Raw genomic sequence first — 12320 nt, 5'->3', positions numbered from 1 at the left:
TTGTCTTGTGTAAGAAGTCTGTTTTCTTTAAAATTAGATGAGTAGTTTTTTGTTTTTGTTTTGTTTTTTGTTTGTTTTTGTTTTTTAGGGGAATGCATCTGGCACTCTAACTTCTGAATTTCATACACACTTGTTTCTCCTTTTAGCAGCTACTTTTTTGATGCAGAAAAACCTGTGCAATAAATTACCAGTAATAAAATCAGAAACCAAAGTTTCTTTCCTGAAGCTGTTGCTCACTACCCCTGTATTTACCAAGGTACCTATTTTAAGGAAGGACTGTTCCTTAATTTTCTTGCTAAATAAGAACATGGGAGGAAAGGATTTGAGCCAGTGCTGGCTAGGTGACCGGTGGAGGAAAGTGGTTTTTCATTTAACAAATACTCAGGCTCTTTAGTGTCCCAGGCATTCTGTAAGGCCCTGAGGGATGCAAGGGGTGCCCAGTCCAGTAGGAAAGGGGATAACCAGTTATGTTAAAAATGAAACCTTAGGCCAACATCTGATGGACAGGCAGAAGTTCGGCAACAGGTATTTACTAACTGGCAATCTTTGGCTGTCCCTGTATCCTCTCTAGTGGATATGGAGGTCCAAGATCATACTCTGATGGACAACAGCAGAAGTAATAGGCCTGATTTCATGTTAGAAAGATGCTAACTTGAAGTATGGGCTGCAGAAGGGGTACCAGCCACAGACTAGAATGACGTTTCTTAGATTCTAAAGGTTAAGAAGGCAGGGGCTCTGCTTACTGTACTATAGTCTCTTCAGCTAGTATGGAGTGCAAGCTGTGGGAATAGTGTTTGAAATAGAGCAGTAAAAACTATCATATTTCATGGAATGTATATATTTTATGACATTATTTTATGTATTAATAAGAAAACTCGCCAGTTAAATTATGACACTCCGTTAGTTGTGAATCCTGATTTCAGCATTAAAAAAATTGCATCTTAGAGTCAGTGATACAGGCCCTGGCGAAGTAGCTCTGTTGTTAGAGCCTTGTCCCACTGCACCAAAATTGTTGGTTCAATCCCAGTCAGAATATATACAAGAATCAGCCAACTTCTGATCAAGATGGTGGTATAAGCAGACATGGCTCACCTCTTCATTCAACCACATCAAAATAACAACTAAAATATAGAACAACCATCACTCAGAATCATCAGAAATGGACTTGAATGGAAGTCTCACAACTGGGGAACCAAAGACAGCACATCCAGACTGAGCTGGCAAGCTGGTGCTGTATCTGAGACTACCATCAACCTGCCTAACACCATTTGACCAGCCTTGGAGATTCTCCAGACTCTGCTCCATTCCCCACCCATCCAGGCTGCTTTTCCATATGAATAGCTTGGCTTGGGCTTCACAACTTCAAATCCTATCAAACAAGTAATAGATGGCCTCAATGAGCCCCAGGCCTGGCACTAGTAGCAGCCATCTCAGATTGCTTTATAGATCAGGCAGGGTGGCCCAGGCATAACATAGGTGGGGGCGGGTCTTGCCCTGCACCACCTGGAAAACCCCAGGGCCAGGGCATCCAGTGGACAGCTATAGTCCATGTTGGAGCACCACACCCTAGCCCTGCACAGCTAATCCTCCACATAGGGTAGAATTTAGTGGTAAGTGGTCGCAACCAATCCTTGCAGCCGACTGGCCTGGGTAAATCCCTCCCACTGCTGCCAACAGCCCAAGTCACAACTACCAGAGCAGGGTATACTCAGTCCACACAAAGGGTATGCCTTGATAGGGAGGATTGTGCCATGGGGCCCTACAGGACACCTACTGTACTAGGCCACACTACCAAGACAGAGTCAAAGCAGGTCTACCTACTACATAGAAACACACAGAAAGGCTGCCAAAAAGAGGCAAACAGCCCAAATAAAAGAACAGATCAAAACTCAAGAAAAAAGACCTGGCTGGTGTAGCTCAGTGGATTAAGTGTGGCCTACAAACCAAGGGGTCGCTGGTTCAGTTCCCAGTCAGGGCACATGCCTGGGTTGCAAGCCAGTTCTCCAGTGGGGAGCACACAAGAGGCAACCACACATTGATGTTTCTCTCCCTCCTTTCCTTCCCCTCTAAGGGTAAATAAATAAAAATCTTAAAAAAAAAATGAAATAAAGATAAGGAATCTAACAGATACAGATTTCAAAACACTGGTTATAAGGATGCTCAAGGAACTTAGGACCTCAACAGCATAAAAAAGATCCAGTCAGAAATGAAGGATACACTAACTAAAATAATAATTTACAGGAAAACAACAGTGGAGTTGATGAAGCCGAGAATCAAATCAATGATTTGGAACATAACCGAAAAACAACCAATCAGAACAAGGAAAAAGAATCCAAAAAAAGGGGGGGGATAGTGTAAGCAACCCCTGGGACAACTTAAAGAGGTACAACATTTGCAATTGAAAACTTATTTGAAGAAGTAAAGAAAACTTCCCGAATTTGGTGAAGGAAATAGACATACAAGTCCAGGAAGCACAGAGAGTCCCACACAAGATGGATGCAAAGAGGCCCACTCCAAGACACATAATTGAAATGTCAAGGGTCACTGGTTCAATTCCCAGTCAGGGCACGTGCCTGGGTTATGGGCTCAATCCACTCTCCCATTGATGTTTTCCTCTGCCCCTCCTTTCCACTCTCTCTCAAGTGAGAATAAAATAAAACTACCAAAACAAATCTGCCAATGAATATATAAATGAGTGGAACAACAAGTCGATGTTTCTCAAGTCAATTTACAAAAAAAAAAAAAAAAAAGGTAAGAATCAGTGAAATACTTTCATGGCCTCATGACGACATTCTTGTCAGCAACAGACCGAATGTACAACAGTGGCCCCCTAACATTATAATGGAGCTGAAAAGTTCCCATCGCCTAGTGAAAGGGCCATCAAAAGCACAACACATTACTTAGGTGTTTGTGGTGATGCTAGTAAACAAACCTACACTGCCAGTTGTACAAAAGTATAGCACATACAATTCTGTACAGTACCTAATACTGGGTAACAAAAGACTTGTTTACTTATTTACTTTTTTAAAAGATTGAATTTATTTTCAGAGAGGAGAAGAGAGGGAGAGAGAGAAACATCAATTGGTTGCCTCTTGTTTGCCCCCAAATGGGGAATCAGCTGGCAACCCAGGCATGTGTCCTGACAGGTAACAACCTTTCAGTTCACAGGCCACCATTCAATCCACTGAACTACACCAACAAGGGATATTTGTATATTTACTTTTTATCTTTATTTAAGAGTGTGCTCTTTCTCCTTATTTAAAAAAAGTGCTATAGCCCAGGCTGGTGTGGCTTAGTGGATTGAGTGCCAGCTTGTGAACCAAATAGTCACTGGTTCGATTCCTAGTCAGGGCACATGCTTGGGTTTCAGGCCAGGTCCCCAGTAGGGGGTGTGTGAGAGGCAACCACACATTGATGTTTCTCTCTTGCTTCCTTCCCCCTCTGTAAAAATAAATAAATAAAACTTTTAAGTGCTGTAAAGCACTGAGCCAGATTATGCTGGCAGCAGCCTCATACATACCCTGCTTACCACGTCTCTTGATTATGTGATTCCTTTCTCTTGTGATTGATTGAATCTCATTTTGTGATGTAGTTCAGGTTTGTAGCCTAGGAGCTACAGGCTATACCATGCAGCCTAGGCATGTAGTAGGCTATACCATCTTGCTACAGTCTACAGGGGGTTCCTCCCCACCTATCTGGGTTCGTTTTGCCCACCGCCTGAGGAAAGATGTCTCTTAATACCAGAGATCAGTGAAAAGAAAGGGAATTTATTATTCATTTGAAATAACACAAACTAAAGTTCCCCACAAATCCTCCCGGCACCCTACATGTGGCAAAAAGGAGCACTTCCAAAGCCTGGTGGTCCTGACTCTCACCCAAGCCCTCATGGTCCCAACCAAGACCCAAAGCCGCGTAGTCCTAAACAGATGTGTGGTCCCAGAAAGAAAGATGCCCAATGGCTGCTGTGCCTCCGTTTAAATCCCAGCGCTAATTTTCCTCTGCAGCCCCATTTCCGGCTCCTCTCACAATTGGCCACAGCTGCCCTCACTCTGGGCAGGTGTGGCCCTGTGGTGTGGAGTTAATTATCTCCAAGCTCTTCTGGACCTTATTACAAATCCCTCTTTGGGGCTCCCCTCTTGGCTGCACCCTGTTACAATCTCAGTTTGTGTGAGTATACGCTGATGCCCACAACAATGATGAAATCACCTAATGAGGCATTTCTCAGAACAGATTCCCATGTTAAGTGGCACGTGAGTGTATTATCAAACTGTTGCAAAGTATTAAACTGGAAATGAGAAATTGAGATGAACATAATCCCACCTGTTTGGTCCTGGGCTTTGCCACTTACTAGCTTTCTCAGAACAAATTTCCAAAAAATGTACTCTCTTTCTCACTTGGAATTAAGCTGGACTAAGATATCTTACTTGGAAATATTTTGTACTGGTCACACCTTACTCGACCTTAAATACCATGGCAGGAGTTGGGCAGCAGAAGTACTATAAGTCCCTGACTGACTGAATGACTGAATGACTAACTGATTTAATTGACTGATTTGATTTTTTAGAGAGGAAGGCAGGGAGAGAGGGAAAGGAGTACCTATGTGAGACAGAAACATCAGTCGGCTGCCTCTCGCAAGTGCCCCAGGTGGGGACTGAACTCCACAGCCTAAGCCTGGGCCCCAACCTGGAACTGAACAGGCAACCCTTCACTTTGCAGGAAGATGCCCATCCAACTAAGTCACATCAGTCAGGGTGTAAATCCCTGGCTTGTTTAAAAAGGGGGTTTTATTTAGAACCTGGGGCTAGTTCATAACCCTGCCTCTGATGTATACATATATTTCAAGAGGTGGTCAAGAGATTTGGCCAGGAGGAATGGGCCTACATGGCCCCTGGCTGGTGTCAAGTGAAGGGTATCTTTCTGTATTTGATTCCCTCATCTGATAGACTCATTATATTTTCTCAGAACTCTCATTCCTTATGCTGTGATGATTATCTTCCCTCTCCAGCTAGAAAAACAGGAATCAGAATGGGAGTTAGGGAGAGACTGCTAGTCTTAATGGGACTTAGTCATGAAAAATCTATAGTTGCTTTCAGAGAAGCCCAGTGCAAAGAAAAGTTTTTCAGTCTAGGGAAAAGACATGGAAGTATGCTCAGAGGTCCTGCAGATCTGTCTCTTGCTTCAACAATGTTTGGACAGAACAAACCCAGTGATGCCCCTTCTTCTAGCCTCCCACCACCTTCCAACCTCATTTCTAGTTGCAACTTTCAGGAACTAACTTAGTGATCCTCAGCCTTTGGGACCAGCCAACACCTTTTTCTTTTTATCTTAACCCCTTATTGTCAAGCAACCATAGCTCCCAGTTTTGTCAGAATAATTTCACCAAGGTGGAGGTCACCATTAACCACCTGGTTAACTTGCACCTGCAGGCCTCCTATACCTTCTCTTTGAGCTTCTATTTTGATGCAAGGATGTGGCTCTGCAGTGCACAGGCCACTTCTCAAGAAGGCTAAGGAGAAGCACAAGTGCACCAAGCATCTCTCTCTTTTTTTTTTAAGATTTTGTTTATTTATTTTTTTTAGAGAGGGAAGGGAGAGAGAGAGAGAGAGAAAAAGAGAGAGAAAGAGAGAGAGAGAAACATCAATGTGCGGTTGCTGGGGGTTATGGCCCGCAACCCAGGAATGTACCCTGGCTGGGAATCGAACCTGGGACACCTTGGTTCCCAGCCCGTGCTCAATCCACTGAGCTATGCCAGCCAGGGACCCAAGCATCTCTTAAAGATATAAAACAAGCAAGGCAGCAATACCCTCTTTCAGGACACGCAGAAGCCTTTCCAAAATGAGTGGGGTAAAATCCAGGGCACCATAGAAACCTCCATGGTCATTGAGAAGAAGCTGAATCTCGCCCCTTTGGGTCTGCATGCCCTGGGTTCAGCCCACAAAGACCCCATTTCTTAACTTCCCGGAGGACCACTTCCTATTGATAGATGAGGTGAAATTCATCAAGGAGAAGGGGGACAACCTGACAACCCTCCACAGGCCGCCAGCCCCCAGGCTGGACTGGGCGCGTGTCTCTTCAAAAGGCTCCCCATCAAACATGACTAGGAGCCTTCAGAGCTCAGAGACCTCTGAGGGGCCCCTCTGCATTCCCCTGGTGTTAAGCTCTGCCTGAGCCTCTCCCTGCAGCCCCTACGGAACATTTTAACCACCCTGGAGCCCTCTCCTATGTTCTGAACCAAATGGAAACAAAGGGGGTTTTTTTTGTTTTTTTTTTAAACATTCTTTTTTTAAAATATTTTATTTATTTATTTTAAGGGAGGGAAGGGGGGAGAGAGACAGAGAGAGAGAGAGAGAGAGAGAGAGAGAGAGAGAGAGAGAGAGAGAGACATCAATGTGCGGTTGCTGGGGGTTATGGCCCGCAACCCAGGAATGTACCCTGGCTGGGAATCGAACCTGGGACACTTTGGTTCCCAGCCCACGCTCAATCCACTGAGCTACACCAGCCAGGGCTGAAACAAAGGTTTTTGCAAAGAAAAAAAAAAAAAAAAAGACATGGTTTCCTGGCAGAAGGCTCATACTCTGTGTTCAAGGAATGGAGAATGACACAAACTTTAGTTACATCTACTTGGACAAAGCAAGGATGAACAAGATGACACTTCCCTGCTCTGGCTGGCATAGCTCAGTGGATTGAGCACGGGCTGAGAACCACAGGTTGCTGGTTTGATTCCCATTCAGGGCACACGCCTGGGTTGCAGGCCAGGTGCCCATTGGGGGCCATGTGAGAGGCAACCACACATTGATATTTCTCTCCCTCTCTTTCTCCTTTCTTTCTCCTCTCTAAAAATAGGTAAAATCTTTAAAAAACACAGTGATTCATATGAAATTAAAATATTTTAAAAATAAAAGCCCTGGCTGGCGTAGCTCCGTGGATGGAGCGCGGGCTGCGAACCAAAGTGTCGCAGGTTCGATTCCCAGTCAGGGCACATGCCTGGGTTGCAGGCCACGACCCCCAGCAACCGCACATGGATGTTTCTCTCTCTCTCTCTCTGTCTCTTTCTCCCTCCCTTCCCTCTCTAAAAATAAATAAATAAAATCTTAAAAAAAAAAAATAAATAAAAGATGACACTTCCCTGCCAAAGGCTGTGATCAGTGATGGAGTGTGTCACGTGGACCCGATGGTCTAGGAGGCACTGTTTATTCTCAATTTTATTAATATGGGCAGAAAAACCAAGGTGTCATATTAGAGACTTGCCTGTCTCACGCAAGGAGGTGGAGCAGACTTTGTGATTTTTTTCAATTCAAGGCCTCCTCCCAAAGGTGGCAGAGCCTTCCACACCCATTCCTCCAGACCTGCCCAGGCCTGTGGTTGTGCAGGGAGCTAAACGCTCCTCCCCAAACAAACTCTGTACCGTAGAGACCCAATAAACCAGGCCTTTCCTCTCTGCCTCTGGCTTTCTGTTTCATCCTCCTTTCTTTTTCCCCTACTCTCTGTCCTGTCTTCTTCAGGTCTTGGCTTTGTGTCACAGTAGGGGTTCCATCCCATGGCCTCCCACTCTGGGGAGCCCGGGCTCCTGCCCTGTGGGTCCTGCGGCTTGGTTTTCCGCTCCTGGGCCCTGTTGGCTGCTCACACTCAGCGCTTCTGCATAGGCCGATTGACCCGGGAGGTGACACTTGGAGCACAGCCCTCGAAAGACTTGGAAGCACAAGGCCCCATGGTAAGGGGCTCCCTCCATGGCCCTGGGTGGTTATTCAAGCCACCCTGACCCTCGGATTCCTCATCCCACACGCTGTTTCCAGGTTGTGTCACAAGGACACCAAGGATTCCAAGACCAGGAGGCCAGCAAATCGGCTCTAAGGAGGCTAACAGAGGAGGTACACACGGACTTGAGTCTGACCATCCTCCCCAAACCTATCGATAATGTCTCAGGTTAACCCTACACGGAGATTGCGGCGTTACTGTAATTCTAGGTGCAGGGGCTGCGACTGTATTTGCAGGAAATGCAACCCGGGATAACAATGATTCCCAAGGAGTCAGTGGGGCTCTGGGGGCACTCAAAGTCTCCGACCCGGGGTCCCACCTCTGGGGCCGCTGGGAATCCCGGTGAGCGGCTGCGGGAGCTGTACCGGAACCACACAAGGCGTGTGGCAGAAACAGAAGCACAAAGCAGGGCTCTGGAGCTACGCAGCGAAGGTGAGGGGAGGAAGGGGCCCTCGGGGACCCTTCCCTTGGTCTGAAGTTATTCCAACCCATTTTCACTTGGTCCCTTACTCAGGACTGAACCAGCGCCTCCAAGGTTTGGCCGGGACCAGGGGCGGTATAGCACGCCTGTTAGGCCTGGAGCGGGAGCTTCAAGAACTCCGGGCTGAGGCGGGGCGAACCAGGGGGGCTCTAGAGGTGTTGGGAACGCGCGTTCAGCAGCTGCAGGCCGAGCCCAGGTGAGGCCTGGGCGCGGGATCCCGGAGCGGCGCTGCGTGGGCCTGCTAGAGGGGCCGGGGCCTGGGGAGCCCGGGAGGGGCCGGATGTATACAATACGTAGGTCTGGAAGCAGCGGGAAGGCTGCATGTGTGAGTTCGGGAAGGGGTGGATAGGCCAGAGCTGTGGATCCGTGACAACGACCCCACTCCAGGACCGGGCTGAACTCCATGCCAGAGGCGGAACTCTATTGTCCGGTGCTGCAGTCCAACCCAGGGACTCTGGTTGCGGAGATCGGGTGAGGCCCGAGGTCCGGGGCCCTGGGACGGCTGTGCGGGGAAGCCCTGTTCAGCATTGAAAAGACGCTCTTGCCTTCCTGTCTCCTACTCCCTAGAGCCCTGCGAGAGGCTTACATTCGAGGTGGGGGCCGGGACCCTGGCGTTCTGGGCCAGATATGGCAGTTGCAAATGGAGGCGTCAGCTCTGGAGCTTCAGCGGTCGCGGACCCGCAGGGGTGAATGTGGGGTGGGGGCAGCTGGGAGGACACCTCAGAAGCAGTGGTCTTATTGTTGGAAGGAGAAAAGGGCGGTGAGGGAGGGCATATTTGGCATGGAAACTGCTTAAGCAAAAACCTTGAGGTAGAAAACCTGGGTGGCCTTTGTAGCAGTGACTAGAATGTTACTTAACAAGCCCACCCTTGTCCAGAGAGTTCTAAGGTCAGAGAGCTGCTCAGAGCCAGACCAAGCTGGTCACCAGAGGTCAAAGGTGACAGGTCAGACTTGTTCATCACAGGAAGGCAGGCAGGTTCCACATCTGGGGAGCTTCTTGTCGTGGAGGCTGAAAACCAGCACCTGGAGACAGAAATCCTGGCTTTGCAGATGCAGAGAAGCGCAGGCTCGGCACCCTGGGGTCAGTGAGCACTTCCATCCCACCCTGCCAGACCTCCGGAGGGCCAGGGTTAGAGAGCAATCATGCATGGGAATGAGACACTTGTTTGTGCCCTGTCTGTGTCCCTGTGCATCTCCAGGTGTCCCGGTGTGGGGGTATGGCTCTCGAGGCAGGGTTATCAGCCTAGTTACTTGCTGTGTTCTGCTCACGGGTGCCCTTCTCTTCCTCTGCCCCTAGGCTCAGGGAAGCCACAGTTTGTGGCCAATCCCAGCCCACGCCTGAGAAGAAGGGAAGATCCCCCACACCTCCCGCCACCGGTGGCTCCCCCACTGCCACCACTCCCACACTCCGCAGGCATTTTATTCTCGGATGGCACAGAAAAGACTGTGAGAACCAAGGCTTGGGGTGGGGACAGCTCTGCTCTGTGTAACTGGGGAAGCATAGGCACCTAGGAAGCTTTCTAGAGATTCAACTCTTCCTCACAGTGGCAGCTTCCTGGAGCCATGACCGGGAACCTGGGCGTGGATCCCCACTTTGTTCTGCCCACAACTGATGTTCTGGGCCCTGCACCCTATGACCCCGGGTGAGGCCTGCTCCCTCCTTTCACATCCTGTGTAATTTGGTCACCACAGCTGGCTAAGGTCCAGCTTGGTTTGGAGAAACGAGAGGGGGCCTTGGGGAGATGGTGAGAGGAATGTGCAGAGGCTCAGAGACCTGTGTTTCCAGGGCTGGCCTGGTCATCTTCTATGACTTCCTGCGGGGACTTGAGGCTTCTTGGATTTGGGTGCAACTGAGGACTGGCTTGGCTCGAGATGGACAGCATACAGGAGGCACCACAGCTTTGCCCCCAGCCTTTTGCTTACCCCCTCCTCCAGCTCCTGGGCCCATGGGCAGCTGTGCCATCCTTGCCAGCAGGCAGCCTGTACCCAGGTCAGTAGGTGGGGATGATGTCTTTCATGCCCTTGCCATGTTTTCTCATCTGGCTCTGAGGGTCAAGTTCTAGGAAGGGAGTAGAGCCAGTTCTGGCTTCACACCTCTTTTTCACTGTTTCAGGCTACCACCCTCAACATCAGTGTCTTTGGTCTGTGAGCTACAAGCCTGGCAGGGGCAGGCATGGGGTAGGGCACCACAACCAAAAGCCTGGGCCTCACTGGTGCTCTTTGATGGGGACCAGAGGGTACTAAGTGGCCGCTGGCGTCTCCTGCTTCGGGCCCTTCCTGTGGACCCCAGCCTTAGCCTTGGACAGCTGAATGGAATTCCCCAGGTGAGTGTGGAAAATGGGGGTTGAGCCAACTCGAAGGTACAGATACTGTACCATTTCACCTCTTCCCAGGTAGGTCAGGCTGAGCTCTTTCTGCGGCTGGTGAATGCAAGAGATGCAGCTGTCCAGGCACTGGCAGAGATCAATCCAGCAAGTGCCCATGAGTATCAGTACCCACCTCCGGTGAGGGCTCAACTGGAGCTAGGGATACCATGGATGTGGTTGGTGTGGAATAGCCAGGCTTTGTTGGCCACTATGTGCCAAGTCACTAGCAAATATTCTTTGTGTGGATTGTGACCCTCACACATCCTATGAGGTAAGTACTGTGCAGAGACAAGGAAATCAAAGCACAGCGGGGTTAACTTGCTTCATGTAGGCTCTAAGGTAGTGCAGTCCAACCCCAGAACCTGTGATGTTAATCTGTACATAAACCTTCTGCTAACAACCTGCCTCCTCCCTGTTCCACAGGTGCCCAGCTCTTCTCTGGAGGCGAGCTCCTTTGCCCCAAGAACTGGCTTTGTTGATCCCTCTCTTCCTGCAGGAGAGCCCCTTGACAGTGGCCAGGGATAAAGAGGGTACGGGCTGGCACCAGCTTTGACCCACTGGCTTTTGAGTCCAGGAGAAAGTGTATGAATAGCCTGTCATGTATAGGACGAGGGCCTAGATGGAGGCCTATCCCCACACCTGCAGCTTTACTACTGGTCTGATGAGTGTCTAGAAGCAAAAAGCTGATGAGCACAAAATGAGATCCAACCACAGTTCTACCATTTCTACCCAATGGTAAACCAAAATTTCTGGTCTTTACCAGTTTTCCTTTTGTAAAACATACTGATGAAGCCCTGGCTGGTGTAGCTCAGTGGATTGAGCGTGGGCTGTGAACCAAAGTGTCACAGGTTCGATTCCCACTCAGGGTACATGCCTGGGTTGCAGGCCATGACCCCCAGCAACTGCACATTGATGTTTCTCTCTCTCTCTCCCTACCCTCTCTAAAAAATAAAATCTTAAAACAAACAAACATACTGATGAGGATTAAATGTATTCGTAGCATCACCTGGCATATAGGATATTCTTTGTGACTAATGGGGCACTCTTTAATCACAGCTAAAGGAACTCAATAAACTCATACCTTTTTGCTAAAGTCAACTTTATTGCCATACCCTTCAAATATTTTCTCAGGATATCCCCCAGGGAGCCACATAGGCTCTCAAGGTGCCCATAAACAGTAAGCTCTTGTAACCTTGTATGCTTGAGGCATGGTTCAAACACAAATGTATGTATGGAGGCAGTAAAGAGTATGTTCACATGTGAATTTTAGCTAAAATTTTATATTGGCCCTGAACCCAGACCCTGATGTCAAAAACCCCTCTGCATACACTTAATTAAGGACTTGCAATGTAAGGGCATCTTTGGGAAGTTCACAGCCAGACTCTGCAGCCACTTACAACCAGCTCCCCAAAACTCAACTTACTTAGAGCAGGGGTCCTCACCTCCAGGCTTTGGACTGGTGCTGGTCTGGGCCTGTTCAGAACCAGGCCACACAGCAGGACCTGAGCATCAGTGTAATGTGCCTGGAACATCCTTAAACCATCCCTCTCCCCCATCACCCATGAAAAATGGTCTTTCACAAAACCAGCCCCTGCTGCCAAAAAGGCCAGGGACTGCTGATTTAGAGAAAATAGAAACTCTGGAAAAAAAAAAAAAAAAAGAGTTTAGTTGATAATCAGGGATCTCTCTGCCTTTAACACCGTTCAAACAGCAAGATG

General features: G+C 48.5%; 1 protein-coding gene across 2 annotated transcripts; it reads left to right on the top strand.

Annotated features, from left to right (window-relative positions):
• The first annotated feature begins 7401 nt into the window (after positions 1 to 7401).
• Positions 7402 to 11284, top strand: CCDC17 (coiled-coil domain containing 17). 2 transcript variants are annotated; one of them, XM_036025999.1, is made up of 13 exons: positions 7402 to 7711; positions 7794 to 7868; positions 7965 to 8187; positions 8270 to 8432; positions 8624 to 8707; positions 8804 to 8922; positions 9201 to 9317; positions 9534 to 9682; positions 9761 to 9879; positions 10023 to 10226; positions 10350 to 10560; positions 10630 to 10740; positions 11026 to 11284. In XM_036025999.1, exons 1-13 carry the CDS (start codon positions 7538 to 7540, stop codon positions 11125 to 11127), a joined length of 1851 nt encoding a protein of 616 aa, XP_035881892.1. In that variant the 5' UTR covers positions 7402 to 7537; the 3' UTR covers positions 11128 to 11284. The 2 variants fall into 2 exon arrangements, with proteins under 2 accessions (XP_035881892.1, XP_028368430.1); XM_028512629.2 differs by having other exon boundaries at positions 7403 to 7711; positions 9782 to 9879.
• The last annotated feature ends 1036 nt before the right edge of the window (positions 11285 to 12320 follow it).

This window comes from Phyllostomus discolor, chromosome 5 (genome assembly GCF_004126475.2).
Source record: "Phyllostomus discolor isolate MPI-MPIP mPhyDis1 chromosome 5, mPhyDis1.pri.v3, whole genome shotgun sequence".
Taxonomy (NCBI): domain Eukaryota; kingdom Metazoa; phylum Chordata; class Mammalia; order Chiroptera; family Phyllostomidae; genus Phyllostomus; species Phyllostomus discolor.
This window is presented reverse-complemented; position numbering and strand designations above follow the sequence as displayed.